This window comes from Schistocerca nitens, chromosome 9 (assembly GCF_023898315.1).
Source record: "Schistocerca nitens isolate TAMUIC-IGC-003100 chromosome 9, iqSchNite1.1, whole genome shotgun sequence".
Taxonomy (NCBI): Eukaryota; Metazoa; Arthropoda; class Insecta; order Orthoptera; family Acrididae; genus Schistocerca; species Schistocerca nitens.
In genome coordinates this window covers 353,336,412-353,357,499 of record NC_064622.1, presented here as the reverse complement: position 1 = coordinate 353,357,499, position 21,088 = coordinate 353,336,412, and the positions used below count along the sequence as shown (strand labels likewise).

Genomic DNA, 21,088 nt, shown 5'->3' with positions numbered 1-21,088 from the left:
GAATGGAGAAAAATATTGAAGCACCAAAGATGCACAAAACATGACCATGCTTAATAAAATGTAAGGAATGTGTTGGCATTTAATGCAGCTTTCAGTCATCTCGAAATGGATAAATTCATGTTCTGTATTGTTTTTAAGGGAATCTTATACCCGTCTTCCTGCAAGACAGTGGCTGGTTCACTTAAGGACGATGGAGGTGGATGGCAATCGTGCACCTTTCTCTCCGAAGTATAAACCACAAAGGCTGAATAACATTGAGATCTGGTGAGTCTGGTTGCCAGGGGAGATGCAACAATTCCTCCTCATGCACACAAGAAAACAATGTGAGCTGTCTGAAATGGGGCCCTACTGTCTTGGAATACAGCATCACCATTTCAGAATGAACATTGTACCATAGAATGGTCCTGATCAACCAAAATGGTTGCATAATCCAGTAATGTATTTTGCATAGTATCAATGGGATCACAGAATACTATGATACCGCTATCCATATCTTCACCAAGCCCCTTCCATGTTTCGCTCTTGGGATGCAAACTCAGTCAGAAGCTGGAAACAGTGTGAAACAAGAATCGTCTGACCAAATGACATTCTTCCATTGCTCCATACCCCAGTTTTTATGGCTTCGGCTGCACATTTTCCTTTTACAGGCATTTGCGTCTCACACGAGTTATTTTGGAGTTTCAGCTCATCCTGCAGTTCCCTGTTTATGAAACGTCCTTCATGTTGTTTTAGTGCTGACAGGCTTCATGAATGTGACATTCAGTTATGCAATGCCTTTTCAAGCTCTTGTTCCCTTATTTTTTGTCACAGTCCTCTTCAGTGACTATCTGTAATGGCCACCCAATGCACACTTTTGTCCATGTTGTGACTTCCCAGATGATGTTTTTCTGCTTTTCCTGTATGTAGTATAGCTAACACCCTTGCCACAGTGGAAACATCAGTCCATGCCAGATCACCAAAGTTCAGTGCTGTTGGGCTTGGCTAGCACTTGAATGGGCGACAGTCTGGTCTGCCAAGCACTGTTGGCAAGCGGAGTGCACTCAGCCCTTGTGAGGCAAATTGAGGAGATGCTTGATTGAGAAGTAGTGACTCTGGTCATGAAAACTGACAACGGCTGGGAGAGCGGTGTGATAACCACATGCCCCTCCTCATCTGCATCCAGTGGTCAATAGGCTGAGGATAACACGGCAGTTGGTCAGTACCACAGAGCCGTCCAAGGCTTCTTTGGACAGATTTTAGTTTTAGTTCGGTATGTGGTATGAATTTTCAATGTGGTGCCTGTTGAAACACCAAACACTTCAGCTACCATTGTTATAGAAGCAGCCACAGTACAAGCACCAACAACTTGCCCACATTTGAAATCACTTAACTCCAGCATAATGCACTCACAACTACACATAACATTCTTCTGACCATAACTGACAGTTGTAACATATTGAGGACACTCCACAGGTGCTGTTTATGGTCAAATACAACTGCACAACCAGAAGACTTGATTAGCATCTGCATACATGTTGAAACATGCATTTTCCACTGTGTTTACACATTTTTGTCCAACCACCGTATTTCAGAGATACTGGTATTGGATGTGGAGGATCCAGATGGTCTAGGTGGTGGTGCAACCAATGAATGCATTCTTGTTGTGCTTATCTGTGTTTTATCCCACAGTTTGGTATTGGGCATTCATTTGAGGGACAGCTGGTTGGTGGTCATGCCTGTGTAAAAGGCTGTGTAAAAGTTTCAGCACAATTGGTGTATAACATGACAGCTTTCACAGACAGTCATTCCTCTGATAGTTTAGGACGTGCCTGAGTTGCGACTGGAAGAGGATATCCTGATGGGGAGGGGGAGGGGTTGAACAAGGCAGGCGTAAAAACTAGGTCTTCCACAGGAAAAGGGTTTCGGATGGCTCCACAGGCATTAAGGATGGACCAGGCTGTTTCATAGCTTTGGTGGACAGCAGAATACAACTTTGAGAGAGGTGAGAAGTATTATGGGAAGGACGTTTCTCATTTCTAGTAAAGTCCTTGTGAAGGATGTGGTTAAGTTGCTCCAGTCCAGGGAAGTGTTGGGTAATGATGTGTACTTCTTTGCAACTGATTCAGTAGGACAGATGGTGGATTAGGCCAAAGTGTGGACATGGCATGGAAGGTCTGCTTGCATACTAGTTTGGAGGGCTGATTTTCTTAGAAAGAGAAAATGAAAAAGATATAATAGTTACAAGCAAATGAGGCATGCTTTCCTAATATGTGTACATATTTCTGTGCCAGATCAATAGTCACAGATCATCGTTGCCATTGTGATTCAGTTTAGTTTATGATTATGTCATCAAGTCTACTTCTGTGGCAGTTGTGAGAGCAGGGTGGCCAACTGCCACATGATAGGCACAGGTTCAGTTCTTGGTAAGGTGCAGAAATTTACCTTGGTGAGACCCAGCCTTGTGAGAATTATTGAGGAGATATACATTGGATTGTCTACATCAGCTATCATGAGGGTAGTCTTGTGAACACCTGTCTTCCCATTACTGCTGTTCATAGACACACTAGGCAGAATGTGACTTGGCTTTGGGTGGCTGATAGCCCATTATATTCCGAGACATTAGGACATGAAATTTTAATTTTTATCTGTGGGGCTTTGACAACCATTTCCTGATACATCTTCTCCCGTTTTTATTTTTGGGGTCTTCTTTGGGCAATGGTTATTTAGTTCTTTTGTTGGCATTTCACCTACAAAAAATGGAAGAGCTAGTGACTTGGGCCAGCAAAAGTAAGGCTAGCAATTACACAAGTCAGCCAAAGATCCTGAGACAAGTGCAGGGAGGCAGCACACAGATTCAATTTAAATTTTAGATACTTCTCACATCATTGCACCGTCAGAAGTTTGGCATGAGTCTTATAGCTGTGAAGAGTGTGTACATAGGTGAATTTGGAGATGCTCTCATGATTGTTGCTTGCCCCTCTTTGTGTCCTGTGTGTTATCTTGCAAACAATGGGATTGGTACCTATAGCTCTGGTATGAAAACAAAGCGAGAGAAGCAAATTGATAGTCTAATGTAAAGTACTGGAACTTATAAATGTGAACAAAAAATTTCAAAATTTATAAGAGTATAGAGAGGATACCAAGGAGCAGTCTCTTATGCATCCAATTAGCAATGATTTCATCATTCATTGGCTTAGCCACTGTATAACAACTGTCACCTATGCAGAGTACTGCAAACTTTTTTTTCTGAAGATTGGTTCACTGCTGTTCTCCACACTAATCTGTCTTGTGCAACTACTGTAGATAGTTACTGCAGCCTCTATCCATATGAACCTACTTACTTTATTCAAGCCTAGGTTTCCCTCTGTGATTTCCACCCTCTCATTTCTCTCCATTACCACATGAACTATTCCTTGATGCTTCATCATGTGTCCTTTCAGCACTACCCTTCTTTTGAGTCAGTTTGCAATATAGTACTTATAAAAAACAATCCAGTCTTCTGACCTTACCTTGTTCCTCATACACACCATATGTTGTCAACATTAATAGAATTCTGTGCTGGTGCATAACAGAATGTGAAAATAGTTACAGGGAAGCACACAAAGAAATAAAAATTCCACAAATACAGTCATTTGTGTAACATTAATAACAACATGAACTGCAACAATGTAGATAAAATATTAGTTAGCCATTAATCTAGCCATTCATGGGAGTCTAAAATCAGTTGTCAGCTCTGTGTAAAATTATATGTATGAGAGCTGATCAACAAAGACTGAGACTAATTTTTTTCAAAGATGTTTATTACTCCAATACAAAGTTTACATGATATTTTTCAAAGTACTCACCTCCTACTTGAATGTACTTTTTGTAGCAGCTCTGCCAGTCCTCAGACACATTATGCAGCCCATTTTTGTCCGGTACGTGAAAATCTTCTCACTTTTCTTGATCACGTCAGGAATTCTCAAATCGAATGGCCTGAAGCTTTGTCTTTAGCATGGGAATAAAAAGAAATCACAGGCTGCAAGATCAGGGCCATGAGGTGTATGCAGACTCAGTTAATGTTGAATTGAGCCAGAAACTGCATGATGTGATTTGTGGTGTGAGACTATGCATTGCTGTGATGAGTCACAACCCCATCTGAGAAAGATCTGATCATTTTCTTGGAATGTGCTTACATAATTATGAGAGTACTGATCAACAACTTCTATTTTAGCTACTATATTTGTTTGTGTGCTGCATAATTTATACAGTGTGATTTTTTTCACTGTGTACAACCTCTAGGGACTGATAGATGAGAGGATATGGAATAAAAAAGGTTTAATGATCTTATGTATGGAAATGCATGGTTTCCATGCTAGAGACCATTTATTCAATAATACAGTATTACAGAGACTGCAGTCTAATACACACTACACCATGCAGCCACAGCAACAGTTACAGTAGGAGCTGACAATAGTTTCCATGTGCCTCAGTGCATGCATGTTCATGCCATAGCATGCTCTGTCTCACACATTCACATCAGCCAGGCTGCATCCGAACTGTGTCAATGGCAGCATGAATACTCTGCCCCAGTGTCTCCACTTCTGAAATGGGCTCTGCATACACAGTATTTTTGAGATGGCCCTATAACTAGAAATCGGACTGGTTGAGATCTGGTGAATGAGCAGGCCAAGCAGCTGGACCCCCTTGTCTGATCCATCAACCAGAGAAGACAACTGAAATGCATCTGAATGTTAATGGTGAAGTGGGCTGTAGCACTAACATGTAGCAGCCACATGACCCTTCAAATCATCAGTGATACTTCTTGCAGTAGGGGATGGCAAAGTCCCCTGCAAGAAATGCCAGTAGTTCCGGCCTGTTAGGCAACATGGAAGGAAGACTGGTCCCAAACTGTGATCGCCAATTATTCAGGCCCACGTAGTCTGGCTTCACCGATGCTGATGATTCGCTGTCACCATATCATGGGGGTTCTGCATACTATCTCACAGATGACTTATGAAAGTTGAAGATACCTCTCAGACAAATGACGAAACACTGCTGCAAACATTGAATGCTGTGGTTGCTGTTGGTGGAGATAGGTCTCCCAATCCAACCTTGCTGCCCACTGCCAGTTCCCATTTGCCTTTCCATAAGTAAACACCGTGTCAGCAAGCTCTTGATTTGAATATGGAACCATTATGCACAATGCCGTATTACATCCACTACAAGCTGAGTCAGTAAGAGAAGTGAATTGGACATAACATTACCAATTACTATGGCAGGAGAGGGTGCATTTCCAGACATTAGTTAATCAGACCTTTTTTGTTCCATATTTCTCATTGATCAATCCCTAGAGCTCGTACACAGTGGAAAAAGTCACTTTGTATACGACTATGATAGTTGTCACACAGCCTGTACTAATGTGTAGTATGCAGCTGTAATAGTATTGTGAGAGGAACTGCATGCTGCTAAATCATAACATGACAGTCAAAAAATGTGGTTACCATCACTCTCTGTAGAGATGGAACAACTTTCACCTTTTTTTTGTGTTGGAATACGTGATGATTTCCACACTGTGCCGGCTTGTTTTCCTTCAGATCATAATGATGCAGTCGTGAGTGTCACCTGTGATAACTGATTCCAGAAATGCATAAAAGAGATGTTGCAGAGGCACAGCACCACGTGGCTTGTCTCCACTCACATAGCCTTCTGTTCTCGAGTCAACAGGGGTGGCACCCAATGGGTACAAACAGGGGTCATACAGAGATGATCATGCAGGATTGTAAAGACACTTCTCAATACTTCACTGATGTTACATAATGTTATTCGCTGATCCTCACAGACAGTCATAGCAGCTATGTTGATGGGGACTTCAGTCAAAGCAAAAGCCAAAGCACCAGGCCCACATTAATTAACGCAGAAAAGTCAGCCTTCTTTGAAGTCCTTGAACCACCTATGCACTGTTGCACAATGTAGTGCATCTCCGCAGATGCTTGCTGCAGCTTTCTGTAAGTATCAGTGACTGCAAAGTTTAAATGAACACACAATTTTACTGCACCATACTGTTCATCTTGTGTCACCTCCATTGTCTGGTATGTGAAATGCAAAAAGTGTCTACAAATTAGCACTTTACTACCAATGTACTGATAAGAGTGCTGCAGCACCTATGGAGATTTATACATTAAAATCATCTCTTTTGAAATATTCACAGTTCTGACAGGAAACTATCATGGAGGCAACAGGAAAAAATTAGTCTCAGTCTTTGTTGATCGGCGCCCATAGGTTGTCAACTAGTGGCAGTTGGGTTTCCTGAATGAGTGAGAACCTATAGTTTACAAAAAACTAATTTAACATTTATTGATGATGATCTTATGAAAAGCCAGACTAATGATAAAAAATGAGATGTTCTAGGATCTTAACTTAATTGTTGGAAAAGGCAGATTGCTACTGAACCAAATTACAGACAGGCACTATTAAGGCACTTGACGCGTCTTCTTTGCAGGAAGTAGCAATCTGTCATTTCCTACATGTTGATATTCCTACATGGAGTCTCCATTGTTTAATATATGCATGCATTTGTGTAAATTACATAATTATGACAGTGCTGACCAACAACTTCTATTTTATCTACTATGCTTCTTTGTGTGTTGCATAATTTATATACAATTATTTTAGTTGCCACCCAAGGATTGCCTCAAAAACCTTAAAGCCCATCTCAAAATAAATATTGTTACCATATGTGGCAGAAGATTTAGGCAGAGATTTAGGAACCAGGTTTTAAATTGTAAGACATTTCCAGGGGCAGATGTGGACTCTGACCACAATCTATTGGTTATGAACTGTGGATTAAAACTGAAGAAACTGCAAAAAGGTGGGAACGTAAGGAGATGGGACCTGGATAAACTGAAAGAACCAGAGGTTGTACAGAGTTTCAGGGAGAGCATAAGGGAACAATTGACAGGAATGGGGGAAAGAAATACAGTAGAAGAAGAATGGGTAGCTTTGAGGGATGAAGTAGTGAAGGCAGCAGAGGATCAAGTAGGTAAAAAGACGAGGGCTAGTAGAAGTCCTTGGGTAACAGAAGAAATATTGAATTTAATTGATAAAAGGAGAAAATATAAAAATGCAGTAAATGAAGCAGGCAAAAAGGAATACAAACGTCTCAAAAATGAGATCGACATGGAAGTGCAAAATGGCTAAGCAGGCATGGTTAGAGGACAAATGTAAGGATGTAGAGGCTTATCTCACTAGGGGTAAGATAGATACTGCCTACAGGAAAATTAAAAGAGACCTTTGGAGCTAAGAGAACCACCTGTATGAACATAAAGAGCTCAGATGGCAACCCAGTTCTAAGCAAAGAAGGTAAAGCAGAAAGGTGGAAGGAGTATATAGAGGGTCTATACAAGGGCGATGTACTTGAGGACAATATTATGGAAATGGAAGAGGATGTAGATGAAGATGAAATGGGAGATACAATACTGCGTGAAGAGTTTGACAGAGCACTGAAAGACCTGAGTCGAAACAAGGCCCCTGGAGTAGACAACATTCCATTGGAACTACTGACGGCCTTGGGAGAGCCAGTCCTGACAAAACTCTACCATCTGCTGAGCAAGATGTATGAAACAGGCGAAATACCCTCAGACTTCAAGAAGAATATAATAATTCCAATCCCAAAGAAAGCAGGTGTTGACAGATGTGAAAAATTACCGAACAATCAGTTTAATAAGCCACAGCTGCAAAATACTAACACGAATTCTTTACAGACGAATGGAAAAACTAGTAGAAGCCGACCTCGGGGAACATCAGTTTGGATTCCGTAGAAATACTGGAACACGTGAGGCAATACTGACCGTACGACTTATCTAAGAAGAAAGATTAAGGAAAGGCAAACCTACGTTTCTAGCATTTGTAGACTTAGAGAAAGCTTTTGACAATGTTGACTGGAATACTCTCTTTCAAATTCTAAAGATGGCAAGGGTAAAATACAGGGAGCGGAAGGCTATTAACAATTTGTACAGAAACCAGATGGCAGTTATAAAAGTTGAGGGGCATGAAAGGGAAGCAGTGGTTGGGAAGGGAGTAAGACAGGGTTGTAGCCTCTCCCCGATGTTATTCAATCTGTATATTGAGCAAGCAGTAAAGGAAACAAAAGAAAAATTCGGAGTAGGTATTAAAATCCATGGAGAAGAAATAAAAACTTTGAGGTTCGCCAATGACATTGTAATTCTGTCAGAGACAGCAAAGGACTTGGAAGAGCAGTTGAATGGAATGGATAGTGTCTTGAAAGGAGGATATAAGATGAACATCAACAAAAGCAAAAGGAGGATAATGGAATGTAGTCGAATTAAGTTGGGTGATGCTGAGGGAATTAGATTAGGAAATGAGACAAAGTAGTAAAGGAGTTTTGCTATTTGGGGAGCAAAATAACTGATGATGGTCGAAGTAGAGAGGATATAAAATGTAGACTGGCAATGGCAAGGAAATCGTTTCTGAAGAAGAGAAATTTGCTAACATCGAGTATAGATTTAAGTGTCAGGAAGCCATTTCTGAAAGTATTTGTATGGAGTGTAGCCATGTATGGAAGTGAAACATGGACGATAAATAGTTTGGACAAGAAGAGAATAGAAGCTTTTGAAATGTGGTGCTACAGAAGAATGCTGAAGATTAGATGGGTAGATCACATAACTAATGAGGAGGTGTTGAATAGGATTGGGGAGAAGAGAAGTTTGTGGCACAACTTGACCAGAAGAAGGGATCGGTTGGTAGGACATGTTCTGAAGCATCAAGGGATCACCTATTTAGAATTGAAAGGCAGCGTGGAGGGTAAAAATCTAAGAGGGAGACCAAGAGATGAATACACTAAGCAGATTCAGAAGAATGTAGGTTGCAGTAGGTACTGGGAGATGAAGAAGCTGGCACAGGATAGAGTAGCATGGAGAGCTGCATCAAAACAGTCTCAGGACTGAAGACCACAACAACATGTGGCAGAAAGATTTAGCCTTCGTATTAAACGCTGTTGTTATTATCAACTGTCTTAATATATTTTAAAAAGCAACATAGTGCGATCAAGAATGTAATCACTTACAATGGTGCATGGTCATCCTTGCAGGCTGTACTGTCATTCACGCAACAACTACAACAGTGTTCGAGGGGTACGAGAACCCGCCCACTGAGCCGGCTGCTGTCACCACTGCAGTCGGAGCCTCAGAGCCCAATCTACGCTTCACCGCCCCATTCGCCTCTGAGTGATGTGGCGGTGCCTAGCTCTCCTCTTGCCCTGAACCCCGCAGCTCTTGCACCACAGCACCAGCAGTTGCCGCTTCAGCAGCAGCAGACAGGGCTGCACAAGGGAGGCCTGCTCACGACGTAAGCACTGTGCATTTTTAAATATATACTGTTATGTTGTCTTTGCTGATTCTCAAACTTCAATTTAATTTGTAGGATATGTATATGTAATAATAGAAGCACAAGAGCTGGCAAATAGCTCACTCTTTCAGCTTCAGTGTAACATTTTTTGTAAGCACAGCATGTCTGGGAGTGAAATGATAAACAAAACAGACATGGTTTTCTGAATTCATTCTCTGTGTTGCATTGTGAAGTATCTGTGTGATTGAGTTGTGAAAGTGCACACAGAAATAATGGCAGCCCAGTAGATTGGAAATAACAACTCATTCGTTCTTGATGCGATTAGAAGAAGAAATAATACTACAGGTAATGGTACAGCTCTGATGTGATTTACAGGATGAGCTAATCCTATAAAGTCACTGTGTGGAAGGTGCAAGGTAAAACTGTAGCACATTGAGACATAGAATGAAGCTTAGGTCTGCGAGTCAGGATCCATCGAGAGATTACTTCTCAGGTTGGTGGAGGTTTACCCTGATCAGGAGTGTCCACTGACTGAGGGTCCATGGAACAGTCAGCGTAATTGCTTGGCATAATTCCTAATGATGATTGGCATATCAGAGGCTGTGCACTGGCCAAAGTACTGCCATGGCAGAGGTGTACAGTGTGATGGGGGATAGTCCCACACTGGCTGGGAATGTTGACAGATAGTGAGAGCAGTGACTGCACTGGCGGCGTCCCAAGTTCCTGTTGATATCTAGCTGTGTTGTAGTCATTGTTGCTTCCTTGCTGCTCTGGACTGTTGAGGTTATAGCTTGCCTGTTGAGGTTGTGGATCGCCTGTAGATGCCTGAGCAGAAAGTGGACAATGTCTGACATGGGACCACCCACCATGCATGGGTGGGTTGCAGTTAGTCATATTGGAGTAGAGATGCAGACACCACATCCTTTCTTCCTTGTGGAGAAGATAGTGGAGCCATCTAGCTTGTAGCCAAAAATCCTGCACATTGGTGTTTACCTCCATCTACATCAATATTCTGCAAACCACCAGTTGGTGTGTGACAGGGTATTTCTGGTACCACTAACTGATCTCTTCCTCCACCCCCCCCCCCCTTTCTTGTTCCATTTGTTTACATTGCATGGGAAGAATGATGATTGGTAGGCCTCTGCAGTAGTTCTATTTCTTGAATTTTTTTATTGTCAGCATCTTACGAGATGTATGTGGGAGGAAGTAATATGTTGTCCAAATCTTCTCAGAAAGTATTCTCTTAAAATTTCAATAGCAAACCTCTCCATGGAGCACAGTGCCTCTCTTGGTAGTGTCACAACTGGAGTCTGTTGAGTATCTCCGTAATGCTCTCACATGGGCTACACCAGAGGCATTTAACTCATGACCTGTGGGCAACATGCAGCCCAGAGCAAATTTCAGTGTGCCCCAAGAAGTGAGCATCCACATGAATGGTAAAAAAATTCAAAAAATTCTATTTATATAAAGTTACAACAGATTGAATATTTTCAATTTGAAACTCTCACCATATGATGATTCTCTCTCTCTCTCTTTCTCTCTCTCAGCAGTAGTTATCATTAGTGTTAAGTTCACTATGTGCAGCCCAAAAATACTAGTCTTCTTGCAGTGTGCCCCAGGTAAGATAAAAGGTTTGACACCCCGGGACTAAACGATCCAGTGGTGAAACTTTTCTCTCTTTCTTGGATATTATCTCTCTCTCTTCCTACAGTTCTACCTAGTAAGGATCTCAGACTGATGAACAGTACTCAAGAAGTGGACGAACAAGCACCTCGTAAGCCACTTCTTTAGCGGTTGCATTGAATTCCCTTAAGATTCTTCCTGTGAATCTTTCTGGGACCTGCTTTTCTTGCTATTAGTTTTATAGGGTCTTTGCACTTTTAAGTCACTTTGGATAAATGCTCCTAAATATTTTGTGACTGTTACTGTTTCCAGCATGTTGTCATCAATAAAGTAGTTATACAGTAGTGTATTTCTTTTCCTGTGAATGCACAACATTTTATACTTATTTAGCATCAACTGCCAGTCTATGGACTGTTCATCAATCCTGTGTAGGTCCTTCTGCAAATCATTACTGCCTTCTGGCATTGGTACCTTCTTATAGACAACAGTATCATCTGTGAACAGTCTAAAAGAGCTTACGACCCAATCTACTAGATCATTTATATATGTTGTAAACAGTAATGATCCCATCACACATCCTTGGGGAATTCCGGTAATTGCTTTTAGATCTGTTGATTTTTTTTCTGTTAAGAGTGACATGTTGAATTCTCTCTAAAAGGAAGTCTGGAATCCAGTCACAAATATGGTGTCAGAATGATATTTTCACTCTGCAGCAGAGTGTGCGCTGATAAGAAACTTCCTGGCAGAGTAAAACTGTGTGCCGGACCAAGACTCGAACTCAGGGCATTTGCCTTTTGCGGGCAAGTGCTCTACCATCTGAGCTACTCAAGCATGACTCGCGCCCCGTCCTCACAACTTTACTTCCACCAGTACCTTGTCTCCTACTTTCCAAATTTCACAGAAGCTCTCCTGCGAACCTTGCAGGAGTGCTAGTTCTGCAAGGTTAGCAGGAGAGCTTCTGTGAAGTTTGGAAAGTACGAGACAAGGTACTGACGGAAGTAAAGCTACGATGATGGGGCGTGAGTCGTGCTTGGGTAGCTCAGATTGTAGAGCACTTGCCCACAAAAGGCAAAGGTCCCGAGTTCGAGTCTCAGTCCGGCACAAGGTTTTAATCTGCCAGGAAGTTTCACAAATATGGTGCGATATTCGGTAAGCTTTTATTTTTTCACTTAAATGGCAGTGCAAGACAGTGCCCAGTACCTTCCTAAAGTCCATGAAAATGGCATGAACTTGGTTTACACTTTTATAAGGTGTATTGAATGATACTTTTGAATTTTTTGTATTTGTGCTGCACTTCCTTATCCTCAGCACTGAATATTTGACATTGTGTACTCAGACACCCTGCAGTTTGTATCCTGTCACTCTTGTTAAAGAAAATTATTTTTCTCAATCGAAAATCCAGGAAGGAATATAAAAATAATGGTTAAAATCATTGTTCTATCTTTCTTAACATTGCTTGTCACAGCTATAGTCATAGATGATATCAGAGCCTTATGAACACTGACACCCTCCTCTGCATTAACTGATTTGAGAACATTCAGACCTGCTTGTTGGTAGGGGCAACCTTCAAAAATTGATTCTCTAACTAGCTGCTTGAAGTAATTTTTGGACAAGACATTAAGAATCGTGCATGTCTCTGGCACCAGCTTTGATAGCATGACTCTCCCAATCTATACCTGGCAGGTTGACGTTACCTCTATATCAATAGCACAATCAGGAAACTTATCTACAAAAATCCGCAAGTTCTTTCTGAAGCGCTCTGCCACTACAGTGCCAGACACAGGAGGTCTGCAAAAGCATCTGAGTACCAATTTTAACCCACCTTTGATGCTTAACTTCACCCAGATTAAATGATAGGTGGGATCTGTGATCACATCAATAAAAATTATAAAATTCTTTACAGCAATAAGTATGCCACTGTCATTGGTGACTAACCTATTCTTATGACAAATATTCCAATCTGAATTTATCTAGATAGAGTTTTAGTAGATCTCTACATGAGCACCATATGTTAGAGGGACTATGTCTTCATTCTTCAACAAATAGTCATAGAGAAAAATGTATAATTGTGGTCAAGACTCAATAAAATGATTCCTGTAAATATTATGGCTATCAGGAAATGTCTCCTCAATAAATGGACTTGTACTGATATAATGGGAATGTACACAGTTATGCTGATAATTTGTTCTTGGTGATAGCTGTGAAATGGCTTAATTCTCTAAGGTTCTAGGCATCTGATGTGATGTGGATCAATTTCCTGTGAAATAATAGGCCATTGATACTATAAAACTATTTTTTTTTTTCCTTTTAAGTCATCGTGCATAGATTCTGATTGTGTGCCCTTCTAAACTGGAATTTACACATCACTAAATTAAATCCATATGAAATGGTAATATTGTAAGCTGTAGTGAGCTCTGATCCCTCCACAAGTTAAAACATTTCCCTTCTGCTTTGTGAAAATTAAGATAGTAAAGGTTCTCCTTCCTATATGAGAAATGATGCATACAATATCCATCCAGTAAAGTTAGGACATGCCTGTCATACATGATAACAACTCCAACATTATCATTGAAAATTTGGTACAGTGTATTAAGAAATAAGTAAGATCTTGTGGCTAGTAGCTTCTTTAAAAATTGGTGTGCATCCATATGAATTGGCCACTGTTTATTCTATGGCTGTTGATTGGCCATGCAGAGACTAACATGTACCTGTCATTTTATAACTAAGGACTTCTGCCCAACCATCCAGATTTAGGTTTTCCCACACTATTTGTAGGCAGATGTCAGGATTCTCCTTTCAAAAGTCTGGTAGAAATTCCTTCCCCATCCTTATCCAATCCTAAGTTGGATTTCGTTTCTAATGTGTGAATCACTGACCGCCATTAAAATTTAATATAAGTAATTTCTTTTCCTTCCAATATTGCAGAGATGCTGAGTAGCAGAGACGCACAACAAAACGACTGTCACAGTTAAAGCTTTCGGCCATTGGCCTTTGTCAACAATAGACACACAAATGTGCGTGTGCACCCCTCCCACCCCCCAACACACACACACACACACACACACACACACACACACACACACACACACACACACACGTGCACACACAAAAGAAATTCTCACACACGACTGCAGTCTCAGGCAACTGAAACCACACTGCCATTCTTACATTCCATCCGGGATTTTCAATTGTTTGATCTTTTCCTATATATGTATTTTCCTATATATGTATTTTCCTATATATGTATTTTCCTATGTACAGGGTGAAGCGAAATTCATGCACTCGGGCTTTGAAGCACAACTCACTTGCCAGCGATAATAAAAGGTCTCTAACAAAATTTCTGCTGGCCAATACATCCAGCGGAAAAAGAACGTTAAAGAGTGGCAATCTGGCAACACTGTAGTCACTTGTATGGTAACTACCTCTGTCAGCACATATTCATTGTGCTGTACAGTTGGTGCAATGGATAGAGTTTTGGGTTAGCAAGCAGCAGTTTGACGGTTTGATACTGGGTTGAGGCCTATGTTTTTTATTTGGTAAATGTAGTGTAGGTGGTTCTTTATCTGCCATCTTAATCATCAACAGTGATTGCAGCGGGTCCTCTAGAAAACACTTGCACTTACATACTACAATCATAGAAATGGAAGATTAGTCAGCTTTGAAAGAAGTGCTTTTCATGTCATGGATTTTCACAATTACCTCATCCACTAGATGTGAAACCTGTTTTCTTTGTATCCTCCTCCAATGGTCCCAGAGATTAGTAGCAACTATTATTCCATACATTTGGTTAGGGCCTTAATGTTACCAATAGGACTACCAATGTGCTTTGTGAATAATGTCCAAACTTGGTTACTATTTGTATGTGATACCACCATGGTCCCAAGCCTTTCAACACGAGGCTGGTAACCGCATGCTGTTTAGTACATATTTCAATGCATTGTAGTTATTATTATTATTATTATTATTATGTCGATGGGATTGTGGAAACATCATGTCTATTACCATTAGGGACACAGTGTAATTCAAAACAGAACATTTCACAATTAGCGATGTCCGTATGAATCATGCAGAACAGTGTCTGTTAGAGGGGTAATGTGCATTACATGTAACAGGTGCATCTTTAGCATCTCGAAATTTATATTGTTTTTGTAGTTATTCTGTCCTAAGACAGGTCATTTGCTTCAGCTATATTTCTTATTTGTCTAATCACGTATTTTTTATGTTCAGAGTTACAAAATGTTGTAAATTTAGGATACATGTGACATAAGAAACGGCGTATATTACAGTATGAAATGTCAGAATGAAATTAGAAAATAAAAGAATTGCGCCCTAATCCAGGATCGAACCCACGACCTCCTGCATGCTGACCCAAAACTCTATCCTCTGCACCAACTGTGCAGCACAACTATGATGCGCTGATGAAGCTAGTTTACCATACATGTGATTACAATGTTGCCAGATTGCCACTCTGTAACATCCTTTTTCTGCCAGATGCACTCGCTTAATGAAGTTTTGTGAGACATTTTTTTGTCGCTGGCATGTGAGGAGACTCACTGCGAAGCCCGAGTGCGTGAATTTCGCTTCACCCTGTATATACTCTTTCTGTTTACATTATAAAAAATCTTTTCTTTTGTATGTTTATGATATAAACCTCCCCCAACATCACCATACATTTATGATTCAGCTATTACATTCATTGTGAATAATGATGTGGCCCCAGTCTTGGAACTGTGTATATTCACTTTGCCAAAACCATGATGCGTAGGCTCCTCTAAGTAGGTAAATCAGTCTCAGAACCATGCAGTGTAAGCATAGAAACCTGTAGTCAGTGTTGGTGATCTGTGGAATATTGTGCTGTGTTTGAAGTTTGTCTTCCCTAAGCAGGACTTGTTTTTTCGAATTTCTTACAAAACAAGCCTAATGTCATAGGAACTTCAGTTATTATGCTGGTATTTTGATCGATACATGTCATTTTCAGATTGCGCTGACTGACTTCACTGCGTGTGCGTGTGCACTCGCATATATATATATATGTGTGTGTGTGTGTGTGTGTGTGTGTGTGTGTGTAAAATCAAACTGAAGACTATATTTGATAAAAAACACAGACATATGTTTAAAAATATGTTTTTAGTTATAGTTTTTCAGCTATATCGCCCTCCTTACAGCACAACAGTTTCACAGATAACACAGTGTGTTATGATGACAGATGCTTAGCAGTGTAGTTTGATCAGCATTGGTTTCGTATGTACTCTTGATTGTATCTGCAATTCAGTGTGTGCTGTACGCTCATATCCTACACAGCAACACAACTTTGCTTTACAGGACTGCATCCCTAATGGCAGATTCGCACTTTGCACGTGACACGCACATGAGGATAATTCTTGGTAACAGCTCAGGCACTGAGGGACGAGGACCTCCAGGTCTTCTGTCACCTCAGGTTGCATCTGAGTGCACAAATTCCAAGTTTGGTGGCGGGTAAGTTGCATGTAATGATGGAGCTACTACTCAGGACTGTTGTGGTCGTAGCTGGCCTGTAGATGCCTGAGTAGGAAGTGTACAATGCTTGAGCCTGAGCCACCCACCCCACATGGGTGTGCTGCAGTTGCAGTCATATTGGAGTGGAGGTGTGGACACTGCATCTCTTCTTCCTTGTGGAGAAGATGGCACAGCCATGTTGCTAGTAGCCATAAATTCTGCACATTTGTGTTTATCTACATCTCCACTCTGTACGCCACCTGACAGTATGTGACAGAGGATACTTCTGGTATCACTGACAGACTGACTAATATCCACCCCCCCCTCCCCTCCCCTCCCCTCCCCTCCCCTCCCCTCCCTCCCATTCCCATTTTATTTTCCACTTGCGAATGGCTCGTGGTAAGAATGACTGTTGGGAAGCCTCGAAATGGCAGACACTGAGATAGCAGATCATGGAATGAAAAAACAACTACAGCTGCTTTGCAGTGGAAAGGCGTCAGGACCAGACAACATACCTGTAAGATTTTATAGAGATCATGAGAAAGAACATGCTACCCTTCTAGCAGCAATTTATCATTGGTCACTGGAGCAACAAAGGGTACATAGTGACAGGAAAAAAAATAGCAATTCATTCCCTTTTTTGTCTAAGGGTCATAGGAGATGCATATAATTGTACACCGCCACTATCATAGACTTCAATCTGTTATAGAATTAACGGAACTCATTCTGAGCTCGTGTATTATGACAATCTTTAAGAACAACAATTCTCTTTATAAAATTCAACATGGATTCACTCTGTTCTTCCATCAGATCCCCAACACAGCAGATGTACGTGGGAGTAAGTAATGTGTTCGAAGCTTTCTGAAGAGTATTCTCTCTAAATTTAAGTAGTAAACCTCTGCACAATGAACAATTGCTCTCTTGTAGCATCTACCCTTGGAGTTTTTTGAGCATCTCAGTAATGCTCTTGTGCTGGTTAAATGGCCCTATGATGAAACTCTCCTCTCTTTCATGGATTTATCTCTCTCTTCTATCAGTGTTACCTGGTAAGTGTCTCAGACTGTCGAACAGTATTCAAGAAGTGGTCGAATAAGCACCTTGTAAGACACTCTTTAGTGGTGGAATTAAATTTCCTTAAGATTCCTCCTGTGAATCTGTCTGGTACATGCTTTTCCTACAATTAGATTTATCCAGCCATTGCACTTAAAGTCGCTCTTAATACATGCTCCTAGATTTTTGTGATGGTTACTATTTCCAGCAATTTGTCATCAATAGAGTAGTTATACATTAGTGGACTTATTTTCTTATGAATGCACAATGTGTTACATTTATTTACATTCAGGGTCAACTGCCAGTCCATTGACTGTTCAATCAATCCTCTGTAGGTCCTTCTGCAAGTCATTACTGTCTTCTGGCATTGGTAACTTCGTATAGATAACTGTGTCATCTGCGAACAGTTCAAAAGAGCTTCTAATGCCCTCTATTAGATCATTTATATACAATGTAAACAGTAATGGTACTGTCACATATCCTTGAGGATTCCAGAAATTGTCTTTACAGCTGTTGATTTTGCTCCATTAAGACATGTTGAGTTCTATCTGCAAAGAAGTCTTGAAGCGAATTACAAATCTGGTCCGATATTCAGTCAGATTTAATTTTTTCAATAAATCACAGTGCTGGACCCTGTCAACTGTCTGCTTGAAGTTGAGGACATGTCACCAACTTGACGGCCGACATCTGCTGTGTTGTGGATCTCGTGGAGGAACTGCATGAGCTGAGATGTCTGTCAGCAGAATATGTGTTGAATTTTATTGAGGAAATTGTTGTTCTTAAGGATCATCATAAGACATGTGCGTGAAACAAGTTCCACAATTCTAAAACAGGTTTTTTTTTTTTTTTTTTTTTTTTTTTTTTGCAGTCACTAACAAGGGAACCTCCCCATCACACCCCCCTCAGATTTAGTTATAAGTTGGCACAGTGGATAGGCCTTGATAAACTGAACACAGATCAATCGAGAAAACAGGAAGAAGTTGTGTGGAACTACCAAAAAAATAAACAAAATATACAAACTGAGTAGTCCATTTGCAATATATGCAACATGAAGGAGAATGTGGGCTCAGGAGCGCCGTGGTCTCGTGGTTAGCGTGAGCAGCTGCGGAACGAGAGGTCCTTGGTTCAAGTCTTCCTTCGAGTGAAAAATTTTCTTTCTTTATTTTTGCAAAGTTATGATCTGTCCGTTCGTTCATTGACATCTCTGTTCACTGTAATAAGTTTAGTGTCTGTGTTTTGCGACCACACCGCAAAACCGTGCGATTAGTAGACGAAAGGACGTGCCTCTCCAATGGGAACCGAAAACATATTGCCCACGAAATACATATCACGTATTTAATGCACTCTCGTCCAAAGTAGCGAACAGTCAACTGCCAGCCAGGGAGCCTCGTTAGGAGGAATACTCTCTCTTCCGTGCGCTGTAGTCGACTGACGTCGCGTGTTTCGATGTTTGTTTACGTGTAGCGTCCCCATACTATGGCGCAGTTACCTCGCATCGGACGGACGGAGGGACAGATAATAATTGTCTGAAAATAAAAAATTAAAATTTTTCACTCGCGAGAAGACTTGAACCAAGGACCTCTCATTCCGCAGCTGCTCACGCTAACCACGAGACCACAGCGCTCCTGGGCCCACCTTCTCCTTCATGTTGCATATCTTGCAAATGGACTACTCAGTTTGTATATTTTTTTTTTTTTTTTTTTTTTTTTTTATAGTTCCACACAACTTCTTCCTGTTTTCTTGATTGATTTGTGTTCAGTTTTTCAAGGCCTATCCACTGTGCCAACTTATAACTAAATCTGAGAGGGGTACGATGGGGAGGTTCCCTTGTAAGTACCCTTTGTTGCTCAAGTGACCAATGGTAAACTGCTGCTATAACAGGTCCAGTCCTGATGTCTTTGAAGTCTTTCCACTCCAAAGCAACTGTAGATGTTTTTCTATTCCATGATCTGCTATCTCAATATCTGCCATTTTGAAGTTCGTATGATAGTTGAAAGGTGGGTCTGTATTACGATCTCCTCCAGTGAAATAATTTTGGAAAACCAAATTCAGTAGTTCAGCCTTATGGCTGTCATTTTCCCTTTCAGTTCTATTATGTTCACTGAGTGGCTGATCAGATGATTTCAAATTGCTTACTTATTTTACATATGACAAATATTTCTCAAGGTTTTGAGACAGATCATTTGACAATATTTTACTCTCAAAGTCGTAAAATGCATCTTTCATTGCTCTCCTTATGATCATTTTCGCTTTGCTGGGCTTTTGTTTGGCAACTAAATTTTGATTTCTCTTGAATCTGTGATGAATCTCTCTTTGTTTACATAGCAGTTTTGTAACATGGCTCATGAACCATGGTGGGTCTTCCCATCCCTTAACACATTGCTTGCAACACATTTGTCTAAGGTGTTTTGAATGAAGCTTTTGTATTTTTTCCATTTGTCCTCCACAGTTTCATCCTTGATACTGAAGTATTTGATTTTGCCTACTCAGATACCCTGCAATTTGTATCCTGTCATTGTTGCTAAGCAATAATATTCCCCTTTCTTTGTTAACATTCCTTGTAACACCTGTAGTCATAGATGCTGTATGAACACTAAGACCCTCCTCGACATTAACTGATTTGAGAATTTTCCATGTCTGTTTGTTACTATGGGATCCAAGACGTTACCTTCACTAACTTCCTCCTTGTAGTAATTTTCAGACAAGGCATTAGAATCATGTTACATGAATCCCCGTCTCTGGCACCAGCTTTGACAGCTTGACTCTCCCAATCAATACCTGACAGGTAGAAGTCGCCCCTATTTTAAAAGCATGATCAGGAAACTTATTGATAAAATTCTGCAAGTTCTCTTTGAAACACTCTACCACTACAGAGCCAGACACAGGAGGTCTGTGAAAGCATGTGATTACCATCTTGACTCACATTTGATGCTTAATTTCACCAAGATTAAATGACATTCGAGATCAATGATAACTTCACTACATATTAATGAATTCCTTAAATCAGTAAATATACTGTGGTGATTGGTAACTAACCTATTCTTATGATAAATATTCCAATCTGAATGTATCTAGACGAGGAAAGATTAGTTTTAGTACATCTCTACGTGAACATCACATGTAGTAGGGACTATGTTTTCATTCTTTAACAAACAATCTCAGGGAAAAATATATAATTGTGGTAAAGTCTCAACAAAATGACTACTCTAAATATTACAGCAATTAGGAAATGTCTCCTCAATAAGGGAACTTGTGTTGATATAATGAGATGGGAGACAGTTACATTAATAGTTGGTTCCTGATGATAACTGTAAAATCTCTTAATTTCTTTCGTTTCTAGGCATCTGATGTGATGTCAGTCAATTCTCTGTGAAATAATAGGCCATTGATACTCTGAACCCCATTTTTTCCTTTTCCAGTCATCTTATACAGGGTGGTCCATTGATTGTGACTGGGCAAAATATCTCACAAAATGTCAAACGAAAAAACTACAAAGGACGAAACATGTCTAGCTTGAAGGGGGAAACCAGATGGGGCTATGGTTGGCCCGCTAGATGGCGCTGCCATAGGTCAAACAGATATCAACGGCGTTTTTTTAAATAGGAACCCCATTTTT

The 21,088-nt window shown here is 40.5% G+C and overlaps 1 protein-coding gene across 1 annotated transcript in view; it reads left to right on the top strand.

Annotated features, from left to right (window-relative positions):
• LOC126203883 (ankyrin repeat domain-containing protein 50-like) overlaps positions 1 to 21,088 on the top strand; it is a 520,870-nt gene that overhangs the window by 453,811 nt on the left and 45,971 nt on the right. Inside the window, exons 20-21 of the mRNA XM_049938265.1 lie at positions 9,068 to 9,324; positions 16,270 to 16,422. Of these exons, the coding sequence (XP_049794222.1) occupies positions 9,068 to 9,324; positions 16,270 to 16,422 (410 nt within the window). The remainder of the gene's footprint in view (positions 1 to 9,067; positions 9,325 to 16,269; positions 16,423 to 21,088) is intronic.